At 52.9% G+C, this 26,532-nt stretch overlaps 2 protein-coding genes across 7 annotated transcripts; one reads left to right on the top strand and one right to left on the bottom strand.

Annotated features, from left to right (window-relative positions):
* Positions 1-2,081: 2,081 nt before the first annotated feature.
* RCOR2 (REST corepressor 2) lies at positions 2,082-15,704 on the top strand. Its single transcript, XM_087703225.1, has 12 exons — positions 2,082-2,330; positions 5,601-5,657; positions 7,030-7,110; positions 8,565-8,617; positions 8,812-8,973; positions 10,281-10,405; positions 11,270-11,339; positions 11,959-12,174; positions 13,127-13,204; positions 13,905-13,962; positions 14,976-15,196; positions 15,285-15,704. Exons 1-12 carry the CDS (start codon positions 2,216-2,218, stop codon positions 15,636-15,638), a joined length of 1,590 nt encoding a protein of 529 aa, XP_087559351.1. The 5' UTR covers positions 2,082-2,215; the 3' UTR covers positions 15,639-15,704.
* Positions 15,705-16,746: 1,042 nt separating this feature from the next.
* On the bottom strand, positions 16,747-26,523 carry LOC148042186 (serine/threonine-protein kinase MARK2-like). 6 transcript variants are annotated; one of them, XM_087703228.1, is made up of 4 exons: positions 26,448-26,523; positions 24,159-24,185; positions 19,808-19,852; positions 16,747-18,985 (listed from the first exon to the last, which is right to left on the bottom strand). In XM_087703228.1, exon 4 carries the CDS (start codon positions 18,976-18,978, stop codon positions 18,622-18,624), a length of 357 nt encoding a protein of 118 aa, XP_087559354.1. In that variant the 5' UTR covers positions 18,979-18,985; positions 19,808-19,852; positions 24,159-24,185; positions 26,448-26,523; the 3' UTR covers positions 16,747-18,621. The 6 variants fall into 6 exon arrangements, with proteins under 6 accessions (XP_087559354.1, XP_087559355.1, XP_087559353.1 ...); XM_087703229.1 differs by lacking the exon at positions 24,159-24,185 and adding an exon at positions 25,795-25,887; XM_087703227.1 differs by lacking the exon at positions 24,159-24,185.
* Positions 26,524-26,532: the final 9 nt, after the last annotated feature.

Here is a 26,532-nt window from a genome sequence, read left to right on the forward strand (position 1 = left end):
CGGCATGACTCAACACCGAAGGCGCACGGAACGCTGTTCCCTTCTCACCAAAGGTGGCTCCTATTTTTCTACTTGCATTTTTACGTGCTTTCGAACGGCTAGGTTGGCAGAAGCTGGGAGAAGTCACGGGAGCTCACTCTGTTCTGCGGCGCTAGGGATTCGAACCACCCAACTGCCGACCTTTCTGATCGACAAGCTCAGCGTCTTAGCCACCCCAAATATTCTGCCCTAAATCCTTGTGTTGCTGATCCCAGATCACAAATTTTCACTCTCACCTTTTTCTTCCCCTCTGCAAATTCCTGCCAGAAAGAAATTTTTTTTCCCCTTTACCCTCTAATTTTTGGAAACTTTTGCTGGAGGGCAGATTTTCAGCCCCCCCCCCAGCATAAAAGGCTAAAGCTGGTTCAGCCATCCAACCGCTCATTTGCCCGGAGATGCTTTTGATGGGGAGGGAGAGGGACGCGGTGCTGACCAGTCGCTCCAGAAACTCCCCCCACCCCATCCACTGGGCAGGAGACCTTACCATGGAGAAGAGGGGGGGGGGAAATCATCACCCTCTCGCCCCACAGCCAGATGGGAGGGGTGTTTCTTAAAATGGAGGGAGGGGGGGTTGATTCTTTGGGGGCGGGGAGGGGAAGACCCCTGCCCCTGCTCTACAGCGCGAGGGGTCCCGCGATGGGGAAGGAGGGAAGGATGGGCCAGTGTCTATTGGTCGACACCCCCCTCCCCTGAAAAGGGGGGGGGATCTCAAGCAGGGGGAGGGGGCTGCGGCTGGGAAGGACCGGAGCGCGATTCCCACGTGCTCGGGAAGGAGGCGCCCCCCCAGCTTTGCTAGAGCCCCCCAACTGCAATGGGGCTGCCCCTGCATACACACCCCGGGGACTGTGGTCTGCAAGAAGATGGGGTCCCTCGCCATGACCTTGCCTTGGGGCGCCCCCCCTCCCACTCTAGGCTGGCTGGCGCACATCTGGAGCGCTCTCTCTCTCTCTCCTCCCCCTTTCCTTTTTTTTCTTTCCCTTCCCCTTTCTCTCTTTCCTTCTCTCCCGCGCCGGCGGCGCGCGCGCGCGCCTTCGCCCCCCTCGCGCCTCTGGCCAGATGTGCAGGCAGAAGCCGGCGGAAGGGTCTGGGGGAGGAAGAGGAGGTGCGAAGGCTGGCGGGGGGCTGGATCTACTTTCTCCCAACCAGCGAAGCCAGAGCGGGGCGAGAGGGGGGGGTGAGGCTGTGGGGGGGGGCGGGGAGGAGGAGGGAAAGCGGGGGAGAGCGCCGGGCTGCGACTCATTGTGCGAGCGGGAGGGGAAAGGAGCTGGTGGCGGCGGCGGCAAGAGGAGGAGGAAGAGGAGAAGAAGAGGAAAAGGGAGGAAGAAGGGGAGGAGGGAAGAAGAGGAGAGAGGAAGAGGAGGGAGGAGGAGGAGAGTGGAAGAGGAGAAAGAAGAGGAGAGAGGAAGAGGAGGAGGGAGGAAGAAAGGGGCAATCCTCGTCCGCAACTTTTTTTCCCTTTTTGTTTGTTTGCGCTTCAAGGACCCCGCCCGCCTCGAAACGGGGGTGTGAGTGGGGGGCAGAACTCGGCTCCCCCCCCCTCGGAGTGGCAACCTCCCCCTTTGCCCAAGTTCCTGCATCTCTGCAAAGGGCAACAAGCGAGGCTGATTTAGGACTGGGGAGGGGAGCGCTTAAGACTTCAAAGGGAAGCCCCTTCCCCAGTTTTTAATCTCTTTCTCTCTTTTTTAAAAAATTCCCCATTCTGTTTTTCCAGTTTTTTTAGGGAAAGCATCCGGGGTCCTTCTTGGCGACGCCCCCTCCCTCCCCCTCCCCTGATCTCCCCTCCCCCAGGGGAGCTCAACGCCCCCACCCACCCCGAGGTTTCCCCCCCACCTCTTCTCGCTCCGCCTGCGCCCGGTCCGGGGAAGTTTACCGTAACTTTGGAAGGCGGCGGCGGCGGCAGCGGCGGGGAGGGTGGGTAGAGTGGGAATCCCACGCGAGAAGGGAGGGGGAAAGCGCCGCGCCGCGCGGAGGGGGGGGCAAGGAGCAGCTGAGCCGGGCCGGGCCTTCTGGGTTGGGGAGTCCGCCCAACTTCGCCTTAACCCCCTCCTCTCCGCCGAGCGATGGTCGAGCGGCTCTCGCGGCTTTGAATTGGGGGAAAGTCGGGGGCCTGGTGGGAGTGGCGGGCGGGCGAGCGGGCGTCCAGGCTCCGTCTCCCGTCTCCCCTCCCGGAGCGAAGATGCCTTCCGTCATGGAAAAATCGGGGATCCTCTCCAGGAGCCGGGCCAAGACGGCCACCAATGGGACCCACCCCAATTCCGAGGATGAGAGCAGCGAGGAGGAGCATTCGCACGGTGAGCCAAGAGCTGGGTGGGGGGGCTTGGGGAGGGGGCGTAAGAGGGAGGGAGGGAAGAGGGGGAGCAGGATCGCGTCCCCCAGGGGCCCAGCCGTCCCGCCCCCCCAAAAAAAGTCTCCCGGGGGTGACTGGAAGACTTTTTTTGGGGGGGGGGTGATGGAGTGATGAAACGGGGAGCTGCTTAGAGCCTCCTCGTCCTGCGCTGCGCTCTTTCCCCACGAGGCCATCTGCCTTCGCCTTCGGGGGGGGGACGACGACACGGCGGGTGATGGGGGGGGTGATCTGTGACCCCCCCCTCCCCGGCGCTGGGAAAGGGCCCCTGCTGGCCGGGAAAGAGCGTGCAAGCCTTCCCAAGCACAACAATAACAATAAGGCAGTGAGCGATGGGGACGGGCAGCGTGGGATTGGGGGGGAGGAGGCAGAAGGGCCAGGAGTTTTTTTGTGTGTGTGGGGGGGTAGGGAGTAGGAGAAGGGGAGGCCATAGGTCTGGGGTCGCGGGGGTGGGGTTAGCCTTGTAGCAGCCCCCACCAGCGTCTAGGGTTGGGGGGGGCTGCCTCGGTGAGACAATGCACCGCCCCCCCTCCCGGGGATTGCCCTTTGGGCGATCTCCTTGCCCCCCCACCCCCCAAAAGAAGGATGCTTCAGGTCGCTTCATCCTCTTCCCCCCTCCCCGCCCATCCCCAAAAGCCTCAAATTGGGAAGTTCGCTTTGAGAGCGCTCCGTTGAGTGTCCCCCCCCCCTCGTCTCCCGTTCTCAGCTCTTGCTCCCCTTTAGGCATGGCGGGGGGGGGAGGGCTGAGCTTCCTGCACCGCCGCCTCCCCCACACCCCCCACTATGCTGGCTTTGTTTAGCATCTCTAGGGGAGAGGATGTGGAGGGAGCCTCCCCATGTGCCTGGGGGGGGTGTTCTGTTCCTCAAGCTTCTCGGATGGGGGGGGGAAGAAGCCTGCTTGCAAGAGGAGGAAAGTGGGGGGGAGAAAGACCCCCAACCAGCGCTTGGATGGCTTCCCCAGGATGCAAGCAACCTTCTGTTTTCATGGGTGGATGGAGCATTCCTGCTATGGCTTGGTCTGGAGAGCAGACCTGTGTTTTCTCAGGGCCCCTTTGAGGTGGGAGGGGGGGGGCTTCTGGCCAAGCTTTGCTAATTCCAACCCCCCCTCCCTCCCGCCCCCCCCAATTACTACTTCCGTGGTGGAGGGGGCGGGGAAGCCCATCTCAAGCTGCTTCCATGCCATCTGTCTCTGCCCAAGTCATTTTCGCCCCACTGAAATCAGCCCTCCGAGGGCCAAAGCCACCCTTGGTTTTTTTCCCCCCAGGAAGGTATTGTGGGTGGGTGGGGGAGGGGAACAGGTTGCGTGAGCCCCTCCCCCACCAGAAGTCACAAGGGAGCTCTACCTGTTTGGAAGTTGAAATGCTTCTCCCCCCCAACCTCATCCTGAAAAAAAGAGGCTGGGGGTTAGAGGTTGGCTCCCCTAATCGGAATCCTTCTGGGAGCATTTTCAGATGCCCACCCCCCTCCCCATGTGTTCCTGAGACCTGGTGCTAGGAAGGGAAAGCTTGGCTCCTTCTTGGCAGGTCATTGGCTAAATGTTCCAGATCTTTTAAGGAGAGGGAGGGAGGGAGGGAGGGAGGGAGGGAAGGAAGGAAGGAAGGAAGGAAGGGGCAGACAGAGTAATGAAAGGGAAGGAAAGGGAGGGAAGGAAGGAAAAGAAGAAGGAAGGGGGGCACAGAGTAATGAAGGGAGGGAAAGAGAAGGAAGGGAAAGGAAGAGGGAGAGAGGAGTAATGAAAGAGGGAGGGGAAGGAGAAGGGAGAAAGGCAGGCAGGGAGTAACAAAGGGAAGGGACAGAAGGGGAGGAAAGAAGATGAAGGGGAGAGGAAGGAAGGAAGGAAGGAAGGAAGGAAAGGGGAGACGGAGTAATGAAGGGGAAGGAAAGGAAGGAAGGAAAAGAAGAAGGAAGGGGGACACAGAGTAATGAAGGGGAGGGAAAGAGAACGAAGGGAAAGGAAGGAGGGAAAGAGGGAGGGAGTAATGAAGGAAAGGGAAGAAGGAAGAAAGAAAGGCAGGCAGGAGTAACAAAGAGAAGGGGAGGGAAAGGAAGGGACAAAAGGGGAGGGAAGGAAGGAGGAAAGAAGGAGATGAAGGGGAGGGGAAGGGCAGGAAGGAGTAACAAAGGGAGGGAGGAAAGGAAGGAAGGAAGAGGGAGACAGAGTAATGCAGGGGAAGGGAAGAAAGGAAAGAAGGGGGAGGAAGAAGAAGGCAGAAGTAACAAAGGGGAGGAAAAGGGAAGGAAGGAAGAGGAAGAATGAAGTAATGAAGGGGAAGGGAAAGAAGAAGGAAGGAGAAGGAGTAAAGGAAGGGGAAGGGAAAGGAAGAGGAAGGGAGGGAGGAGGAAGGAAGGAAGGACAAATCCAAAGGACAGCAGCTGGCGGGGGAGGCAGGAATAGGCAGCGGGGATTCAAACTTTAATTGCAGAAGGTCCCTTGGCAAGTTTCTCAGTTATTCTCCTCTTGATCTTTTCTGGGGGGGGGGGGGGAGAATCCCGAGGGGGCCTCGATTCTCCAGTGACCCAAAATTCTGGCCTGCAGAGCCGGTGTGTCCAGAATGCTAAGACAGCAAGCAAGGACCAAGGAGGAGAAGGGGGATCCAGCCTCAAGGGACCCTTCCCCAACTCACTTTGGGGAGCCCCAGAGCTTTAATTGGGGAGCCCCAGAGCTTTGATTGGGGAGGGGGAGGCGAGAAGTCTCCCCCCCCCAGCCTCAAAGCGGCCTCTGCTTAGCCCTCTCCCAACTCCCACCAGCAGCAGTTGGCCAAGGAAGCAAAAAAATGAGGAGGGGGCCAGTGTCTCCCTTTTTCCCTTCTCCAAACAAGCCACCTTCCGGCAGGAGGAGGAGTGGGGGGGGGCTGCCCCTGCTGCAGGCCATTCAGGTGAGGCCTTCGGCCATGCTGTGGGCGGTGGGCTGCCAGTGTTTTAACACACCTGCAAATCCTCTCTCCAACCTTCCCCCAGTCCCTTTCAGCCAAAGTTTTTGTTTCCTGGGGGGTGGGTGGGTGGGGGGTTTGGTGCCTGAAGATTCCCTGCAGATGCGCTGGGCAATCCAAAGCGGGCTTCTGGGCTTCCCGCCTGGCCACTCAGCACTTTCAGGAAGCCAGATGTCTGTCCCCCCCCACCACCACCACAACCCTTCCTCCTCCTCCTCCCCCCCCCGCGTTAATTTAAGAAGGAAGCCGGTCTGAGTTTCGCCCCCCCCCTCTCGTTCCTTTTGCAGATAGCATGATCCGTGTGGGAGCAGATTACCAGGCAGTCATTCCAGAGTGCAAACCAGGTAAAAAAGGAAGGAAGGAAAGAAAAAAAAAGGAGGAGGGGGCTAACAGGGAAGGAATAAAAACCCCCACCCCCTTTGGCCAGACTGCAGGCAACTGGGAAAGCTGCTTTTCTCTCTCTCTCATTCAATCATCCACTCTCATTCATTCTTTCTATCAATCTATCTATCTATCTATCTATCTATCTATCTATCTATCTATCTATCTCTATCTATCTATCTATCTATCTATCATCTATCTATCTATCTATCTATCTATCTATCTATCTATCTATATCTATCTCTATATCTCTCTCCTATTTATCTCTCTCTCTCCTATCTATCTATCATCTATCTATCTATCTATCTATCTATCTATCTATCTATCTATCTATCTATCTATCTATCTCTATCTCTATCTCTCTCCTATTTATCTCTCTCTCTCCCTCTCTCCTATCTATCTATCTATCTATCTATCTATCTATCTATCTATCTATCTATCTATCTATCTATCTATCATCTATCTATCTATCTATCTATCTATCTATCTATCTATCTATCTAATCTATCTATCTATCTATCCTATTTATCTCTCTCTCTCTCCCTCTTATCTATCTATCTATCTATCTATCTATCTATCTATCTATCTATCTATCATAATTCTATTTATCTTATTCTAACTATTAATCTTTCATTCTATTATCCCCCCTTTCTCTTTCTTCCTTCCTTCCTTCCTTCCTTCCTTCCTTCCTTCCTTCCTTCCTTCCTTCCTTCCTCTCTCCCCCCCTCTCTCTTATTTAAACTACATTTGTATATCAGGGATGGCAAGTGACTAACATTAGAGGCCAGGATGCTAAATAAATAAATGTAATCATTGGGGGGTGGGGTGGCCCTAGGCTGCCTTCCTGGCAGTTCCTCCCCCCACCCCTCTTTCCTCTCCCCCTCCCCCCAGTCTGAGAAAAGGGGAGGGGGCTTCTCTTGAAACACCCCTTGGTCTCTTCTCCATCCTTGCAGTCCCGCCCCCCCTCCCCCTCTTAAATTAACCCCTTTCTGCCGTGGGCTCTTCGTTAGGGGTCCGCGGGGGTGGAGGTCAAGACCCTCCTTTGCATGTGTGAGTGTGTGTGTGTGTTTGTTTGTTTGTGTGTGTGTGTTTGTATATGTTGGGAGGAGTGCCTGTTTGTCTAATAAATAAATAAATTTTTTAAAAAAGACCGAAGGATGACTGGCGTTTCTGCCCCATTCCCGGCTTCTTTATATCCCCCTCCCCTCCATTCGACTCTTCCCCCTCCTTTGGTGGGGGGGGGAGAGGGATTTGGCTTGTGTGTGTGTGTGCATGCGTGTGTGCGTGCGTGTGTGTGTGTCCTCTAATGGCCCCTTCGCTCTTTTGTCTACCCAGAAAGTCCCGCTCGTTACAGCAATAAGGAGTTAAAAGGAATGCTGGTTTGGTCCCCCAACCACTGTGTTTCGGACGCTAAATGTGAGTGGGGGAAAAAAGAGGGGGGGGAAAGAGCAGGAAGACCAATGGCCTCTGCCTTATTATGACCCTCCCTCCTCCAGTCTCTCCCCCCCCCCCCCGCAACCAGAGCCTTATTCCTCCAAGCTATTTTGATCTTTGCATGAATTGACAGTTGTTGGAGGGATTTTTTCCCCCCCTTCCCTCTCTCCGTCTCTCTCTCTCTTCCCTTCTGCTTGGAGCCCCCCCTCCCTCCCTCCCCACTTCCAGAAGCCACCTTGCCCTAGGTTTTTTCAAGTGGGGGTGGGGGTTGGGATTTCATCTATTCCACCCTCGGCTGGTCGCACAGTCTTTGATTGGCAGGCCTGCCTCCTCCCCTCCCTCTTTCCAAAAGCAATTATTATGCTGTTCATGCGCTCCCAGTTTAAAAAATCTCTGGCTGATACAGGAAGCTGGGGGGGGGGGAGGGCTTGGCAGCAGGAGAGGCAGTCCAGCCTTTGCTGAATTGGTGGTGGGGTTGGTGGTGGGGTTTGGTGGTCCCGAGGGGTGTTTTGGGGGAGCTCCCGGGAAACGTGTTGGGCCTTGGAGAGCCAGCAGAGAGATGGGAGGAAGGGCTGCAGCTGAAATATTTTGCAGCATTATTCCGAGTTTTTTTTTTTCCAGGTGGGAATGAGGGAGGGGTCCAATGCAGCAGGTCCTCGGTTTACAACCATTCATTTAGCGACCGCCCGGAGTTATGATGGCATGGAAAAACGTGACTTACGGCTGGTTTTTTTTTCCCATACTTGCGGTATCTCGGATCACAATTCACACTCTTGGCACTGAACTGACTCGTATTTATGACAGTCCCAGGGTTACGCGATTCCCTTTCTGAGAATAGCCGTCGGCTCTTATAGAGGTAGCCCTCGGCTTACGGCCAGGATGGAGCCCAACGTTTATGTCGCTAAGTGAGTTTTGCCCCATTTTACGGCTTTTCTTGCCACACGGTTGTTAAGCGAATCACCACAGTTGATAAGTTAGTAACCCGGCTGTTAAGCGAATCTGGCTCCCCCCCTTGGCTTGGGTTAAGGTCGCAAAAGGGGGATCACATGACCTTGGGACCCAGCAACGGTCGTAAGTATGAACCGGTGGCGAAGCATCTAAGTTTTGGTCACACAATCGTGGGGATGCTACTGCGAGAGACCGTCGTAAGTTGTTTTTTTCAGTGACGTCGTAACTTTGAACGGTCGCTAAAGGAACTGCTGTAAGTCGAGGACTAACTGTATACCGCTTTAAAATATTTTAACGCCCCCTCTGAGCAGCTTACAGAAGCAGCATGTCGCCAAAAATCTTGGTCCCTTTACAAGGGCACTGAAAAAAAGTGACTAAAAATGTCATTAAACAAACGTCGTAAATCAAGGACGACCTGTCTTATTTATTGTGGCTATTGCTCCGCCCCCTTCCTCCCCCCAGTCTGACTGCTCTCTTTCTCCCCCTAGTGGACAAATACATTGCCATGGCCAAGGAAAAGCACGGCTACAACATTGAACAGGTAAACAAAGAAATAGCATTATAAAAGCCCAGTCAAACATCCTAGTTTTGGGGCCCATCTTATCCTTTTCAAGTTCAGCTTCCCCACAGGGACTAAAACTTATTTTTAAAGGGACTCTCACCTCTTCAGGCTTGGGAGAAACAGATTTTTCCCCCCCTCGATCTCTTTTTTTCTTTCCTCCTACCACAAAACAGGCTTTGGGAATGCTACTGTGGCATAAACACGATGTGGAGAAGTCGCTGGCCGATTTAGCCAATTTCACGCCGTTCCCCGATGAATGGACGGTGGAGGACAAAGTCCTGTTCGAACAAGCCTTCAGCTTCCACGGCAAAAGTTTTGCTCGCATCCAGCAGATGGTAAATAAAGGCCCTTTTCGCCTCACCCGGCGGTTTTGGTGCTGCTGTGGTGGAATGCGGTTTAAACCAAGCTATTCGCTCTTTCTTATCTGCCAGCCAATGAAATTGATTGACATAACTTGACATAATGATAGCCAATGAAGTTGATTGACATGATAGCCAATGAAATTGACATAACTTGATATAACGATAGCCAATGAAGTTGATTGACATGATAGCCAATGAGGTTGATTGACATAACTTGATATAATGATAGCCAATGAAGTTGATTGACATGATAGCCAATGAAGTTGATTGAAATAACTTGACATAACTATAGCCAGTGAAGTTGATTGACATGATAGCCCATGAAATTGACATAACTTGATATAACGATAGCCAATGAAGTTGATTGACATGATAGCCAATGAAGTTGATTGAAATAACTTGACATAACGATAGCCAATGAAGTTGGTTGACATGATAGCCAATGAAATTGACATAACTTGATATAACGATAGCCAATGAAGTTGATTGACATGATAGCCAATGAAGTTGATTGAAATAACTTGACATAACTATAGCCAATGAAGTTGATTGGCATGATAGCCAATGAAATTGACACAACTTGATATAACGATAGCCCATGAAGTTGGTTGACATGATAGCCAATGAAGTTGATTGACATAACTTGACATAACTGTAGCCAATGAAGTTGATTGACATGATGGCCAATGAAATTGATTGACATAACGTGACATAACTGTAGCCAATGAAGTTGATTGACATGATAGCCAATGAAGTTGATTGACATAACGTGACATAACTCTAGCCAATGAAGTTGATTGACATAACTTGACAACTGTAGCCGATGAAGTTGATTGACATAACTTGATTCTAAAAAGAAAAAAAAGCAAAGAAAAAAAATTAGTGGCAAAAATGAACGAATGAACAAGATGTTTTCAATTGTAGGTAGTCCTCAACTTACAAACAGTTCATTTAGTGACCATTCAAAGTTACAACGGCACTGAAAAAAGGGACTTATGACCGCCTTTCACACTTAAAAAGACCATGGTAGCATCTCTGGGGTCAATTGATCAAAATCTAGATGCTTGGCAACTGAAATAGTTTTAATAGGGTTTGTGTGAAGTCAAAGAGAAGATCAAATCAGCCCTTTTACTGAGGGTCGATCATTCTACAAAAGCTTAGAAGCTGGATTCCTTGACCGTAAACACCCTCAGGATAAGGCTGACCGGATCATCGCGTTATGCCCACCGAATGCACCAATTTCTCTCTCTCTTCTCTCCCCATCCATCCATCCGGTGTAGCTTCCTGACAAGTTAATCCCCAGCCTGGTGAAATATTACTACTCTTGGAAGAAGACCAGAAGCCGGACGAGCGTGATGGATCGGCAAGCCCGCAAGTTGCTCAGCAGGAAGGAAAAGGACGACAGGTGAGCCAGTAAAGGGATCTGATCAGCTGCCACAGGGGAACAGGAAGGCGTTCATATTGGGGCTTTGTCGAAGGCTATGTCAAACATCCCCACCCCCCAAAAAAGATCTCCGGAACCTGCTTGAGGCCAAATGCAGCTCTTCCTGTGTGTATGAGAGAGAGAAAATGAAAGTGAGAAAGAAAAGGAGAGAGGGAGAGAAAGAAAGTGAGAGAGGGAGAGTAAGAGAGAAAGTGAGAAAAAAGAGTGAGAAAGGGAGTGTGTGCATGTGTGACAGACAGAGAGAGGAGTAAGAGAGTGAGTGAGAATAGGTGAGAGCGAAAGATTATGTGTGTGTGTGAGAGAGAGAGAGAAAGAGTCAAAGAGAAAGAAAGACGGAGAGAAAAAGTGTGTATTTGTGTGAGAGAAAGTGAAAGTGAGAGAGAAAGAAAGAATGAGGGAGAGAAAGAATGAGGAAGTGAGAGAGAAAAAGAAAAGTGTGAGAAAAAAGTTAGTGTATGCATGTGTGAGAGGAGTGAGTGTGAGTGTGTGAGCGTGAAAGTGTGCGAGTGCACCTCCCCTCCCCTATGCCCCTCCACGTGTGTATGCCCCCCGCGCCCCCTGTGCATGCAATTCTCCCGCATGCTCCCCGCCCCTCGCATATGCAGAGACCCGAAAATCAGCTGGCTGGCGGGAGGCGCATGCACAATCCGCGTGGACCTGAGCTGAGGCGATGGTTCGCGTGCTCACAGAGAGGGCTCCGGGTGCCATAGGATCTCTATCACGGAACTAGAATAAACTCCCAATTAGATGGAAACAGAGTCTAGAATAGGCAGGTTTTGGATGGCTGGAGGAGACTCCCCTCAAACTGCCCTGTTTTCCCCACAGCAATGATGAATTAGAAGAGTCCCGCCAGGCCAGCGAAGGGGAATTTGACGCCATGGATCCCAAGAAAGAGGTAAGGGACAGGGACGGCTCAACCATGCAGCCAGGGGGTCCAGCAGGGTACCAAGACTGGTAGTCCTTGACTTAACACCCTTCCGTTTTAATGACGGTAGGAAGTTACAACGGCACTGCCGAAACTGACCCTCTTTCACGAGCCTCGCAGCATCTCCCGCAGTCACCTGATCAAAATTGGTAACTGACTCGTATTTATGATGGTTGGCGCGCCGTTCCCCCCCCCAGGGGGCGGTCATGTGATCCCCTTTTGCGACTTTCCAACCAGCAAGTGGGAAGCTGGATTCACTTAACCAGCAGCAGTTAGGTCATTAACAAATGACCTAACCGTCGCGGCGAGAACGGTCGTAAAAACGGAGCAAAACTCGCTTCGCGGAGGTCTCGCTTGGCAACGGAATTTCGGTTGTCAATCGAGGGCTACCTGTACTGGATCACGACCCAGGGGTGGTCCAGGAAAGAGAAGCTCTGGCATCCTCACATGGGGGTGTGGTGACCTGGATTTTTATGAGCTGTTCAGAAGCGCATGGACGTCAATTCGCCACAGCCGGAATGGTTTGAGGGGGGATTCCCGGAGAGACCCCCACTTGGTTTCATCCCTCGCTCCTCTCTCTCCCCCCCAGCCTAGTTATCCGAAGCCCCCCAGCAGCAAACCTGGGCCAATGAAGAAGGAGGTGCAGCTGCCTCAATATCGGCACCACCCTCTCCGTGTTCGCCGGCGCCCTCCAAAGGGCATGTACCTGAGCCAAGAAGGTATCACCGGGCTGTCGACCAGCCCCGACATAGCCATGCTCACCTTGCGCCATCTGGACTCGCAGCTGGTTTCACTCAAACGTCAGGTACCGAGTCCAATCCCTCAAGTCCAATCCAAAATCTTGTGGTTTTATTTATGTATTTATTTATTTACGGTAATCCGAACGGGGTCCTTATTTGAGAGGTGTCCTTGGCGGCCAAGGACTGCTAAAGTCCCCGGTGGCGCAGGATAGAAGTCGTGTTTTAAGTGTGACTTTCTTCCACTTGTTTTGAGAAGTGGGGAATGGAATGGAACGAGAAAAAGTAGAGAATAGAATAGAATATAGAATGAGAATAGAACAGAAATAGAATGGGACAGGAATAGAGGAAGTAAATAGGAAATGGGAAAATGGAATGGAATGGAATAGAATAATAATAGAATATAATAGAGTGGAATTAGAATGAATATAATAAATAATAGAATAAATAATAGAATAGAATAAATAATAGAATAATAGAATAGAATAGAATAAATAATAGAATAGAATAAATAATAGAATAGAATAATAATAGAATAGAATAGAGTGGAATTAGAATGAATAGAATAAATAATAGAATAAATAATAGAATAGAATAAATAATAGAATAATAGAATAGAATAGAATAAATAATAGAATAGAATAATAATAGAATAGAATAATAATAGAATAGAATAATAATAGAATAGAATAGACAGAGTTGGAAGAGACCTTGGAGGTCTTCTAGTCCAACCCCCTGCTCAGGCAGGAAACCTTCTAAACCATTTCAGACAAACGCTTATCCAATCTCTTCTTAAGAACTTCCAGTGTTGGCGAGAATTCACAAATTCTGGAGCCAAGGAGTTCCAACGGCTTAATTGACCTGTCAGGAAACCTCTTCTTAGTTCCTAGGTTGTAGTAGTTTTATCTCCGGCTCCTTTGGGGGGGGGTCTCCTCCTCCGTCCTTTTTAAGCTTGTGGGGTGCTTCCCACCCCAAACCTGGAAACCTCCGTTCTGAGACTCCCAATCCCTTCCATGCTAGGTGCAGAGCATCAAACAGATCAACAGCAGCTTGAAGCAGGCGCTAGGCGAAGGGATACACAAACTGCGTCCAACTGAGGTGCGTTGGGAGGGGAGAACGACAGATTGTGCTCCCCAAAATAGTGTGGAATGTTACTTGTATTTATTTAAGAGAAAGGGAGCCATTTTGTTTGGTCTAGCCTGGCTAAGGCTCCAGACAAGAAACTAGGTGGCGTGAGTTCTAGTCCCGCCTTAGGCATGAAAGTCAACTGGGAACTTTGGGCCAATCCCCAGGAGGCAAGGAGTTCTAGCCCCGCCTTAGGTGTGAAAGACAACTGGGAACTTTGGGCCAATCACCAGGAGAGTGTGAGTTCTAGTCCCGCCTTAGGCATGAAAGACTGGAAACTCTGGGCCAATAACCAGGAGACTGTGTGAGGTCTAGTCCCGCCTTAGGCATGAAAGACAACTGGGAACTTTGGGCCAATCACCAGGAGTGTGTGAGTTCTAGTCCCGCCTTAGGCATGAAAGACTGGGAACTCTGGTCCAATAACCAGGAGACTGTGTGAGGTCTAGTCCCGCCTTGGGCATCAAAGACAACTGGGAATTTTGGGCCAATGACCAGGAGACTGTGAGTTCTAGTCTTGCCCTAGGTATGAAAGACTGGGAACTCTGGGCCAATCACGAGGAGACTTTTAAGTTCTAGTCCCGCCTTAAGCATGACAGCCGACTGGGGGCAGTGCCTTCCTGGTTTTGGGGTTCCAAAGCACTCTGGGATTCAATTCAAACCTGTAATTTTGCAGACTAACATCAAGTTCAACTCCCGCTGGACGACCGATGAGCAGCTGCTGGCAGTGCAGGGTGAGTTTTCTCCATTTCCATCAGGAGAAAGAAAGGAAGATCGGGGGGAGTGGGGGGAGCTCTAGTCCAGTTGTCACCAACTGGTGGTCTGGGAGAAAAGTTTGGTGGTCCACAGAAAAATTATTTGCATTTTTTAAACTGCACTCAATCAGGAGTCCTCAAACTACGGCCCCTGGGACGGATACGTGCAATGAATGTTTGTGTTGCTGCAGGGAGTCTCCCCCTTCGGGGTCTTTTTGTGGGGGTCGGAAGGGGGCAGAAATTCCCACTTGGGGTCTGCTTCGGCCTCCTGGTGGGGGGCTTTGGGCGAAGGCTGGAGGGAAGCACCGCTGGTGGCGAAGAGCCGGAGGGCCTCGTTCCAGTGGGACAGCATCACAGCCTGGAACTGGCTGACTATCTCAGCCCGCTGAGCCTCCAAGCGCCGGTACCTGGCCTTGCACTCCCACAGGTCTTCCCTCTGCTTGGAAAGTCCATGCTCCTAGTCCTCAGTGAGGTGCTTCTGCTGAGCCTCCTTCTCAGTCAGATCCAATTTGAACTGAGCTCTTTTGCCAACTCTCTCCGGGTGGCTGCTTAGCTCCAGCAACTGCTTTCTGTTGGGGCCCTAAGGAGCCCGGGCGGGCAGGCGAGGAGGGGCTGGGAGGGGTGAGTAGAGGCCAGCCTGGTGCTCCTCAATGTGAGTGACATCGAGTTGGCCACACCCACCCAGTCACATGACCACCTAGCCACTCCCACCCAGATTGTATTAGTGGTCCGCGGGATTTAAAATTATGAATTTAGTGGTCCCTGAGGTCCGAAAGGTTGGTGACCGTGGCTCTAGGCTACCATCTAGTGGGAGACCCCCACCCAGTAGGATCAAAAAGCAGCACTTTGCCCCGGGGGCATCAGGGGCACTGCCCTCTTCAACACAAGAGACAGGAAGCCCTGCTCTGCTGGCCAATGTGCGTGTCGCATGGCGCCACACAGGGACTCCTGTTCAACCTTGGCTTTTCTCGTCCCTCCCCACCCCCCGGCAGCCATCCGGAAATACGGCAAAGACTTCCAAGCCATTGCCGAGGTGATCAGCAATAAGACGGTGGCGCAGGTGAAAACCTTCTTTGTCAGCTACCGCCGGCGGTTCAACCTGGAGGAGGTGCTGCAGGAGTGGGAGGCCGAACAGGAGGGGCTGAGACCGGCCCCCGCCCAAAGTGGCTCGCCCCCCCAGGAGCAGAAGAGCAGCAGCGAGGAAGAGGACGAGGTGAGGGGGAAAGGGGGAGGTTTTGGGGGTGCCGGGCACTGTTGGGGTGCACGCCACGGCGCTGACGGCGTTCCTTTGATCCCTGCAGGTCCAGATCACTGCTGTATCGCGATCTGTGCAGCTGCCTCCAAGCCAGCCTCCCCAGCCTCCCCCTGCGCTTCCCCCGCTCCCCGCCTCCCCTCGACCTCCCCCCGTGGCGCTCTCCCAGCCTCCCCCCTTGCTGAGGCCCACCTTGCCCACCGCACCCATGCTGCACCGCCAGCCGCCACCCCTACAGCAAGGGCGTTTCCTCCAGCCCAGACTTTCGGTCAACCAGCTGCCACCTCCGCTTATCCGGCCTGCGGGGTCCCGCCAGGCCCCGTCACGGGGAGCCCAGCACCCCCCGTCGCTGCTCAGCGGGACAGGAGAACCGCACCCTCTGCCCTCCTTGGGGTCCCTCTGAAGGGGGGGGGGCATCTCTGCGCCAGCCTTGCTGCGGCCCTGGTGGGTGGGGTTCGCCTGGGAATGGTACGAGCCCCTCTTCGCCCACCGGTGTGGGTTGGGGGCAGCGGGGAGGGGACGATGTAGGGTGGGCAGGAGAAAGGGTGGGGGGTCTTTTCACTCCTGCCTTCCCCTCCATCACCCAGACGGGCTCAAGTAGTAGTATTTGGAAAGCTGGCAGACCTGAATGGGGAGGGATGCTGGAATTGGGGCAGGGGGCTTGATGGGTTAATGAGAAAACAGTAGAAGACGTAGCTTGGAATAGGACTGGACTGAGTACATTTCCACTGCTTGAAAAGAAGGGTATGAGGATGATGAATTGAAGGGGAGGGGAGAAAAAAAAGGGGGGGGGACTGTCTGCCCAATTTTGGGGTGGGGAAGAGACCGGCTGCTCCAGAACCAGAAATCCCCGTTCGGTCTAGGATGACGGAAAAAAAAGGATTGAAGATGGATCTGCTCGGTACTTACTCACCATTCTCCTCCTGGAAGCAGTGCGCGAGCATCGGACGACAGCTCTGGGTCGCCTTAAGAGGAAGAACAGGACCATTGACGTGCCCCCCCCAACTTTCTGATAACCTAGTAGCCCCCCCCCTCTCTCTGTCCCTTCGTCGGCAGCTCAGTGCCGCCGTCTTTTTAAGAGTCCGCGTGGCATTTTCAATAAAAGATATTTTGGTACAAGCTTCCGGATGGTGCTTGAGTGGAAGAGGGGCTAGTGGGAATGCCACCCCCCCCCAAATCATTTTGGCCAATCCATAGCTTGGGATGTTTTCCAAGGGAACCCCCCCCCTCCCCAATTCCCCATCATTTTGTAAAAACAGGCTTGGAGCATTTTTTTAAAATTTCTTTGGCTTTTAATAAGAAACCAGCCAGTGTCTCCCGGAGATGCGAAAGGTTGCCTTCCGGCCTGCGCTGGAGCAGAAAGGAGTGTGCTGCCCCTCCCCGCCCCCACATGAAAGGTTGCTGGTCCCAAGTCCTTTTGGGGGGGCGGGGGGGACGACTGCCCAAGCTTCTGGCCCTCAGTGGGAGGGGAGCCAACGTGGAACCCAAAAACAGAGGAATCTGAGGCTAGGTCAATGCTTTCTGGAAAGTTTTAATCTAGAACCTGTAAAACTACATCAAACGGCAGCATCCTTGAGAGAGAGAAAGAAAGAGAGAGAAAGAAAGAAAGGGGAAGGATGGGAGGGGAAGAGATGAAAGCCCCTTCCCCATCCCCAAAAAAGGACATGATCATCTTTCTTTTTTTTAAAAAAAAGGCAATGTTGTGATGAGAAATTAAAACGAAAAAAAAAAAATTATAACCACTCACAAAAAAACCGAGGTATCAGTACAGTTATATACAAACCAGGCGTGTGTGTGTGTGTCAGAGAAGGCGAAGGGGCTGCAGAGCCCCCTCCCCAGGACCAAAAATACATTCTCAAGAGGGAGGGGGGGCAAAAGAAACCCGGGGAGAAGAGAAGGCGGGGGGGGGGGCCCTGCAACCAATCTCTCTTTTTTTTTCTTTTTTTGCTCTTGTGCTTTGGAAAGGGAAATAAAAAATTGGGGTGGGGGGGTGGGGAGGAACAGAAGCCATGGGTCGTTCCTACCCCCCCCCCTCTGTTTTCAGTAGAAGTTCACCCAAGCTCTCCAGAAAGCCAGGGGGTGGGTGGGGGGCAGCGTACCTGTGACCGGGGCTAAAACAACGGCAGGCCCAAAAGTTATTGGACCCAATCCATCCTGAACATCCAAAGTGGAGAAGATGCGACCTCCCGCCGTGTTTGGGGGACAACAGAAAGACATGCCAGGAAAGGGAAAAAGAAGGCTAACCCCCCCCCCCGCCCCCAAGAATGCAGCATTCAAGACAGGAAACTGGACTCCACTGGACCGAGGGATGGTCCCGTTGGACGTTGTGTGTGTAAACAGGGCGCTGACCAGCCCAGAGAGTGGCTCTCTACCGCCATGCCTGCATAAAGGGGAGGGGACATGGGGAGGGGGGACAAAGGAGTGATGGATCAGGTGGCTGTGCCATCTCGGCGGCCCTCCTTCCCCGACCCTCCCTTCCGCTCAACCCCCACCGGCGGCTCCCCCAATTAGCAAGGAAGAGCAAAAAAAAAAAAAAAAGAACCTCGGGAGGATTGTGAGGGGGGGGGGTCTGTCTGCGGGGTGTGTGTTTGGGGGAGAGGTGCCATCTGCAGGGACCAAGCAAGGGGTGGGGGAGGAGACACACACCTCGGAAGCAAGGAGGCACTTGGCTTCCATCGTTGGCCAAAAAGAACGGGATCCCGTTTCCCCAGGCAAGGGGTCCCAGTGGCTGCTTCCCCCCCACCGCATCCCAACTGCCTGCTGCCACAGCTGCTGCCACCTCCTCGGCTGACCCGGATTTCGAATCTGGAGTCTGGGGGGGGGCAGGGGGGACGGGGGAAAGGACTCCCCCTGTTCCCGAGGGGGTGGGGGGAAAGAGAGTCCCTGCTTTTTCTGTTGCAGTTTGGTAACATGGCAAAACCCTGTCTCATGTAGAAGGAAAGGGGGGGAAAAGAGAGGGAGGGGGAGAAGGAAAAAAAAAAGAGGAGGAAGAAAAAGTACCACGGTCGCCACGGAGACCAAAAGGGATGCTTCCTCATCCGACAGACAGCCCTTGGTACCCTCCCGTTCCTGTTGCCACGGAGACCAGCTAGGTGGCTTGCCAACCACAATCCCACGCACCCTGTCTCCATGGAGATCCATCAGTGGGAGGGGAGGCGTGGGGAGAGGGAGAGGCGTGGGGGGGGATACCCCCCTCCACCTTCCCCCCTTATTTTGCCCTACCCGCCCATCCTTTGCCTGCATGGCCCGGCACCCGGGGCCCCTCTCAAAAGTGAAGTTGCGGCTCTCTTCCTCCTGACGCCCCCACCTCCCCCTCCGTCGCGTGTGCAGGCCAGGCGCCTCCTCCCCCCCTCCCGCGCCCCTTTTTCTCCCGTGAGGGTGGCCCGTTAAAGCTTGAGTTCGTTGGCGATTTTGGAGGCAATGTTCTTGAAGGCCATGGAAGTGCCCGATATCCGCTTGAAGCGGACTCCGTTGAGCGAGAGGCGGGGCAGTTTGCAAACTTCCATCTCCCACTGCACGAAGGCTTCGTGGCCGGGCGCCCCGTGCATGCACAGGAGCATGTATTTCTCCTGCAACTCGCACTGGCAACTGTTCGCGTCCAGCACCTTCCGGATCTCTTTCATCATCTCGTTGGGCTCCATGGAGCTGGTGGTCTTCATGCTCCAGGTGAAACGCAGCGATCGCGGCTTGGCGTCCCGGTTCTCGTCCCGGTCTTTCTCGCCGCCGCCGCCACTACCCATCATGTGAGGCCTGCCAGGGGGGGAGGAGAAAGGGAAAGGGTGAGGAGGGAGGGAGGAATCCATCCCCCGCTGCCCCTCCGCCGGGCACCAGCGTGCGGCCCAGTCCGATCCATAACCCAGAAGAGCTGAGGGGGGGAGAGATGGAAAGAGAAAGAATTAGGAGGAGACGGAAGACTGTGAGGTCCTTGGTGATCTCTGAGCGTGGTTGTTGTCTTGCAGACATTTAATTACCAGGCTAGTAACATCATCAGTGTTAAACTAGAGGTGGGAGGAGGAGGTGTTGGTGGTGTTGGAGGAGGCAGAGGAGGACCGTGAGGTCCTTGGTGTTCTCTGAGCGTTGCTGTTTTCTTGCAGACGTTTCATTACCAGACTAAGTAACATCATCAGTGCTAAACTAGAGGTGGAAGGAGGAGGTGGTGATGGTGGTAGTGATGATGGAGAAGGAGGAAGAGGAGACGGAGGGCTGTGGGGTCCTTGGTGCTCTCTGAGCATCGTTGATTTCTTGCAGACCTTTAATTACCACACTAGGTAATATCATCAGTGTTAAACTAGAGGTGGGAGGAGGAGATGGTGGTGGAGGAGGAGGAGGACTGTGAGGTCCTTGGTGCTCTCCCAAGTGTGGTTGTTTTCTTGCAGGCATTTAATTACCAGACTAGGTAATATCATCAGGGCTAGACAGGAGGACGAGGAGGAGGAAAAAAGAGAAGGAGGTCAGGGCAACGAAGAGGTGTAAGAATGGAGGTAGGTGCCAAGGAGCAGCCTGGCCCTGTGGGAAAAACAGACCGAGTGGGCCCAGGGTGGGAAGCCCCTCCCAGCCCTGGCTGCGTCTCACCTGAGGGTCTCCACGCGGTCTTTGCTTTCGGGCTCATGCAGGTTCCTCAAAAAACAGAGCAGGAGACAAGCCATCAGCACCCTCCAGTTAGCATTTCCTGCCCCTGATTTTTGTTTTCTTTTCGCCCAAGCCGTGGGGAGGGGGGGGGGGCTTCAAGGCATTCGGGGGGGGGGGAGGGGGAAGCTAAGGTGTGGTGGGGCACCCCAGGCAGAGCGGACAGCCCCTCTCAGTTGTTGTTCGGCATGCTGGGATCAGCCAAGGCAGCCTTTTTGTGGGGAAAAGCTACAGGAGTCAGCCTTGGGTTCGTTTGTCTGGGTGCAAGCACCGTTTCTCTACTCCATTCCCAAACAGCAAAAGCCACAGACAAGCAAGGAAGAAAGGGAGGAGGAGGAGGAGGAGATGGAGCTACTTGGAGTGGGGGAAAACGAGCCACGGAATGAGGGAGGGGACTCCTGGTCTGGATGCTAGGTCTGCCATGAACCCGACTGGGTGGTCTTCAAAAGAGCCAAGAGAACCCCCGGCCTCTCCTTAGAAAAGATTTGCACGGCTTCCGAAAGCGGCTGAATTATTTCTTTCGGGCAGGACAGAAGTGGGAAACTGCGGCGTATGTGGGGAGCGCCCGTGTCAAACAAGTTTCATCTCCTTTCGCTTTTGTTCTAACCCTCCCAGTTTTGGGGAACGCTCCTCCAAACCCAGCATGACTCAGAGGCCTTCCTCCCTCTCTTTCTCTTTCATTTCTCACTCTTTCCTTTCTTCTCTTCCTTTTTCTTTCCTTTCCATTTCCCTTCCTTTCCCTTCCTTGTTTCCTTCTTCCTTCCTTTTCTGTCTTCTTTTTCTTTCTTTCTTTTCCTCCCTTCCTTTTTCTCATTTCCTTTCTTTCTCTTCCTTTTTCTTTTCTTTCTTTCCATTTCCCTTCCTTGTTTCCTTCTTTCCTTTTCTAACTCCTCTTTTTCTTTCTTTTTCTTTCTTTCCTTCCTTTCTTTTGTTCCCTTTCTTCTCTTCCTTTTTCTTTCTTTCCATTTCCTTCTTCCTTCCTTTTCATCTTTCTTTTTTACTCTTTCTTGTTTCTCTCTTTTCTTCCTTTTCCTTTCTTTTTTTCCTTTCCTTCCTTCCTTTTTTCCTTCTTCCCTCCTTTTCTAACTTTATTTCTTTCTCTTTCCTTCCTCTTTCTTTTGTTTCTCTTTTGTTTCCTTTCTTCTCTTCCTTTTTTTTTTCCTTCTTTCCATTTCCCTTGCTTCCATTTTACCTCCCTTTGTTACTCCTCCCTCCCTCCCTTTCTTCCTGTCCTTGAAAAACGTTTTGCTTCTCATCCAAGAAGCTTCTTCGGTTCTTCTTGGATGAGAAGCGAAACATTTTCCAAGCCCCCAAAAGTCGAGTCGCCTTACGCAAAAGCAACCACGAGACAAGTGCTGCTCTGCTCCAAACTCTTCTGTGCCCACCCCCCTCAAAAGGGGGCCCTTTCCCCCCACAGATCCCCTGCAGGAGGCATGCGCACACATCGCACGCCCTGTGCAAAAGGCAAAGTGCGACAAGGCAACTGCGATTGCTCACAGCTTGAGACTCTCTACCTGCCAAGACAATGAAAGACTTCAGTTCTTCCACAGCCGGCCCAGGTTTCCTTGGGTGAGAGTTGCAGGTTGAGGAGGGCTCAGACCTCTGCTTTTTTTGGGGGGAGAGCGGGGAAATTCATACATGCATTCGCACAACCACACCCTCTGTTCTGCTCCAGCTCTGTCCCCAGGGAATGTCTCTGGGTCAGTTTTGTAGGTCAACACTGTTGCTGTGTCAGGTTGAGATGTTGAAGGTTGATTGAAAAGGTAATTTATTTCTTTCTCTCTCCACTCCTCCCTCCCTCTTTCCTTCCTTCCTTCTTCCCTCCCTTTTCCTTCCTTATTTTCTTCTTTCTCTCACCACTCCTTCTTCCCTTTCCTTCCTTCTTCCCTCCCTTTTCCTTCCTTCCTCTCTCCACTCCTCCTCCCTCCCTCTTTCCTTCCTTACTTCTTCCTTCATTTCTTTCTCTCTCCACTCCTCCCTCCCTCTTTCCTTCTTTCTCTCACCACTCCTTCCTCCCTCTTTCCTTTCTTCTTCCCTCCCTTTTCCTTCCTTTCTCTCTTCACTCCTCCCTCCCTCTTTCCTCCCGCCCTTTCTTTATTTCTTTCTCTCTCCACTCCTCCCTCCCTCTTTCCTTCCTTCCTTCTTCCCTCCCTTTTCCTTCCTTCTTTCTCTCACCACTCCTCCCTCCCTTTCCTTCCTTCTTCCCTCCCTTTTCCTTCCTTCTCTCTCTCTCCACTCCTCCCTCCCTTTCTTTCTTTCTTCTTTCTTCCTTCCTCCCTCCCTCCCTCCTTCCTTCCTTCCTTTCGTGCAAAGGGCTGTCAGGAAGCAGATATTGCTGAAGCAAAGGCTGGGTACTTGGAAATACCCCCCCCCTTCCCCCCAATTCTGCTTATTTTCTGTTTAAACCGGAGTTAATTCAAGGGGATGAAGCTGGCTCGATTCCATTCAGTTAAGTCTGGCATCTCGCACGCGACTTTGTAGAAGTGACGGCTGAAAAGTGACAGCACGACTTCCTCCTGATTTGAGAGAGGAAACGTACGGGGACTGCAGCAGGAGACCCAGCTGATCGATGGCCCCCTACACAGGCCGTTCCAGACTTACAAACAGTTCGTTTAGCGACCGTTCAAAGTTACAGCAGCATTGAAAAAGTTAACTTTTTCAAACTTATGACCGTTGCAGTCACATGATCCAAATTCAGGCACTTGACAGCTGACTCATGTTTATGACGGGTGTAATGTCCCCCCCCCACCCCCCAGGGGGAAGGTGTTGTCATGTGACCTTTCGACGAGCGAAGTCAATGGGCAAGCCAGAGTCACTTCACAGCCATGTGACTAACTTAACAACTGTGGCAAGCAAGGTCGTAAAACAGGACAAAACTCATTGAACCGACGTCTCAGACTGCAGCCATTTTTTTCTTTTGGATCTTTGGCCTGGCCACGCTTTCTTTATTCTACTATGTAGTTTTCTATGGTGGGAAAATGGGAGGGGGGATTGTATGGAGTTAGATGATATGTAGCCATAACAACATTCTTTCTAGAAAGTCAAGGTCATCCTCTGTCTCTGCACCTCTGCACCTGACTGAAACTGGATGGGAGGAAGCTGCCAGCATGGCAGTGGGAGATGGGACCATGGGATGGACTTATGGGTGTGGGGGGCAAGATCTTGAACTTTCAACTAGGTGGGGGAAAACCGGGAAGCTTTCAGATTCGGGTTTTCCCAGATGTGCCAACGTGGCTCTCTTCATAAATTGGAACTTTGAGCAATACTTTGCCTCGGACTCTGATTTACTTTTGGATGCTATTTGGAACCCTGACACACTTAGCAACAGAAAGTTTGAGCTCAATTGTGGTCATATGACGAGGCCAGATTTCTCTCTTTATTTTGATCCCAGCTTTCCTACTGTTTATTTTACTCAAGGTGGTGAACATACCTAATCCTTCCCCCACCTATTTTCCCCACAAGAATCACCCCGTGAGGTGGGTAGAGCTGAGAGAGGGAGAGACTGCCCCAAAGTCACCTGGGTGGTTCTTCACGTCTAAGGCAGGACTAGAACTCTCAGGCGCCTGGTTCCTAGCCTAGCACTTTAACCGCTAGGCCAAAGTGGCTCTCATAAATTTACCATCTGTGATCTCTCTCTGTGTGTTTTTTTCTCCCTTGAAAAGAGATCATTGCAACCTGCACCACGAATAGCATCTTCCGCTTGGTCCCCTGGTCCCCATTTTTATCCCCAAGGAGGGCTGTGAAGTTCCCCGGCCGGGCGCTCGTTTGCCACCTCCTGCAAGCTAAGCCTGAACCTTCAAGGCAGCGTCCAGCCGCAGAGCAAAGGGACAGCCCAGCTCCTCCTAACCAATCACCATGCAGGGAGAGAAGGAGGATTAGCGTGGGGAAGGGGGTGGGTGGGTGGGGGAGATTCTGGTTAGAAAGAGCAGAGGCCCAGGCAAGGCAAAAACCACAAAGATGGAGAATCACCGTTAAAGAGACAGCCTTCTCGTAAGCTAAACCAATTTATCTGGCAACCCAGATGGGACGGAGTGGAAACTGCCCCTCCCCACATCCCGGTGGGCTTCCCTTCCTGCAGGCCGAGAATTAACGAGACCCCTGCCCCAACTGTCCCTTTAAGGGTACCCTCTGCGTTCACACACAGCCACCCTTGGCTACCACAGGTTGGGGCAGACAGAGAGAGAGAGAGAAAGAGAGAGAGAGAGAGCGAAGCTGGCAGGGAGGAGGTGAGTGCTGCACGAGAGGAAGGAGAAGAGGAGGAGGAAAAAGAACAAATTCCAGAGTGACGAACGCCTACCTTCTGGCAAACCTGAAAGACAGATTTCTAGAAGGGGAGGGGGTAAAAAAAGGGAGGGGGGAGGAAAAAAACACGGTGGTGGGTGGATGAGCAAGCGTGAAAGTGTGAAATGAACAATCTGCGGGTCCCCGGAATAGGCCGGGGACCCCATCTTCCCTCCCCAGATTGAGGGGGTGGTCTTTAAGGAAAGGGAGGCTGACGCCAATGCTTTCCCCCTTCCCCCCACCCGTGTTTCGTTCCTTCCGTCCAATGCAGGAAGACAAGCGGCCTCCCTGTGTCTCAAACTGGGAGGGGGGAATGGGGGGGGGCTTCCCAAAAGCCCTGGTCGCCTCTTTTGGAAGGCGAGAAGGAGTGGGGGATCCAGGGCCACGCCTCCTCTCTCTCCCGCCCCATAGCCGCCTCTGGCTGGAGGCTGCCCAGGGAAGGACCCACAGAAGGATGGGTTGAGTTGGCAGGGGGGGCAGGAAGGAAGGTAAAACATACAGCAAAAGAAAAGGATGGGGGGCTGGAGACAGGAGGCGCTGGACTGCACAGAGGTGGGTCCCCCCCTCCCAATTCCCAAACTCCCTCTTGGCCCTTGCGAAGAAGAAGAAGAAGAAAAAGAAGGAAGGTTTACAGAACAGCCTCTCGGACAGACGGACGGACACACACACACAAACACACACACACACAGAGGTTTGTGGTTTGGGCTTGCAGACTTGTCTGTTTCAATTGATTTCGGGCCTTCTTTCAATATTTAATAGGCCATCTTGGTATGTTTTTCAACCTTGGGGTGTTTTTTTTTAAGACGGGCGGACTTCAACTCCCAGAATTCCCAGCCGGCAGAGCAAAAAGAGATCAGAACCGGCGGAGCAGAGCGACCCTGTCAAGGGAATTCTGGGAGTTGAAGTCCGCCCGTCTTAAAAAAACGCCCCAAGTTGAGGAACGCTGGGCGGCCTTGGCTAAAAAGTGGCAGGTGGGCGGTTATGCCTGGGGTAACCCTCACCCGGAAAATTTAAGGGGGGAGGTGGGGACAATTTTGCCACACAGCGATGGCGAAAGTTTTTGGCACTGGGTAACCAAACGGGAATGTGTGTACACACCGAAGACCAGCTGGACAGTTTTTGGCCGGGTTTTTTGGCTGTTTTCAGGCCGTTTTTCGAGCCATACTGAGGCCAAAAAACAGTGCAAAAACCAGGTTGAAAAACAGTCTGTTTTTCGGGCCATTTCCCGGCACTCAGGTGCCGGTGAAGGCCAACTGGCCACGCCAGAAACTGGAAGAGCAGCTGGCGACGGCACACGTGCTCATACAAAGGACTCTGCGTGCCACCTGCGTGCCGTAGTTTTGCCATCACAGCCCCAGAAGAACCGAAGGCATTGAACCCCCATTTGTCTGAAGCAGTGTAAGCAGGGTGGGGGGATGGACTAGAAGACTTCAAAGGTCCCTTCCAACTCCCGTTATTCTTACTACAGGGGTCCTGTCATCAGGAGCCATCATCCCACCCACCCCATCCCGGGCTTTGCAGTGACAATGATGGCTAAGCCATCCTGAATGAGATGGCTTGTCGCTCCCCGGCTGAGTTACTGCAAAGAAAGTCTCCTTTTTTGGGGGGGGGGGAGAGGGATTTCTAGGCTGTTCTTTGCATCCCAGACCCACTTGGGTTGGTTGGCCTGCCGAGGGACCCCCTTCTGGGCTTCGTCAGGACGTGGTCGGACTCTTGGCACCGCCTGCAGAGACTGTGATTCGAGCCTGGACAGAGAGCGTGGACAGAGAGCAAGAAGCAAGAGCAGCGGGATAAAGCGGGATATAGACTTATATCCCGCTTTACAGCCCTTTCTAAGCGTTTAAGAGTCAGCCTCTTGCGGGGGGCCCTCCCCCAAACAATCTGGGTCCTCATTTGTCCGACCTCGGAAGGACGGAAAGCTGAGTCAACTTCTCCAGCCTGATGAGATTCGAACTGCCAAATTGCAAGCAGCCGGCAGCCTGCAGTACCGCCCTCTCACCACTGCGCCACCACCAGCAGATGGCGGAGAATGGGCTGTGACGTCGTGGCAGGGCGCCATGAGAGGGAGGGGGAGAGGGAGGGCCAGCGAGGGATCCAACACACACGAAGAATCAGCCAACATGCGCCCCTCGGAGCCACTGAGAACAGCTGGGATGTTTCCCATAGGGGAGCAGAAACGAAGGGGAGGGTCCCATCTCACTCCCATCCTGCCCCCTCCCCCTAATAATCTCCATGCAGTCACGCCACCCGGGATGCACTGGGGGGTCCCCTCCCTCCGCTTCGGTGCCTCCCCTCCCCGGCTCACCTGCGTACGAACTTGGAGGTGAACTTGCTGAAGAGGCTGCCCGACGCCCCTCTCCGCCCTTGGCTGTTGCCCGAAGGCGAGGGCG

Source organism: Thamnophis sirtalis, unplaced genomic scaffold (genome assembly GCF_051295495.1).
Source record: "Thamnophis sirtalis isolate CommonGarterSnake01/CBP01778 unplaced genomic scaffold, rThaSir2_p1.2 scaffold_103, whole genome shotgun sequence".
NCBI classification, from domain to species: domain Eukaryota; kingdom Metazoa; phylum Chordata; class Lepidosauria; order Squamata; family Natricidae; genus Thamnophis; species Thamnophis sirtalis.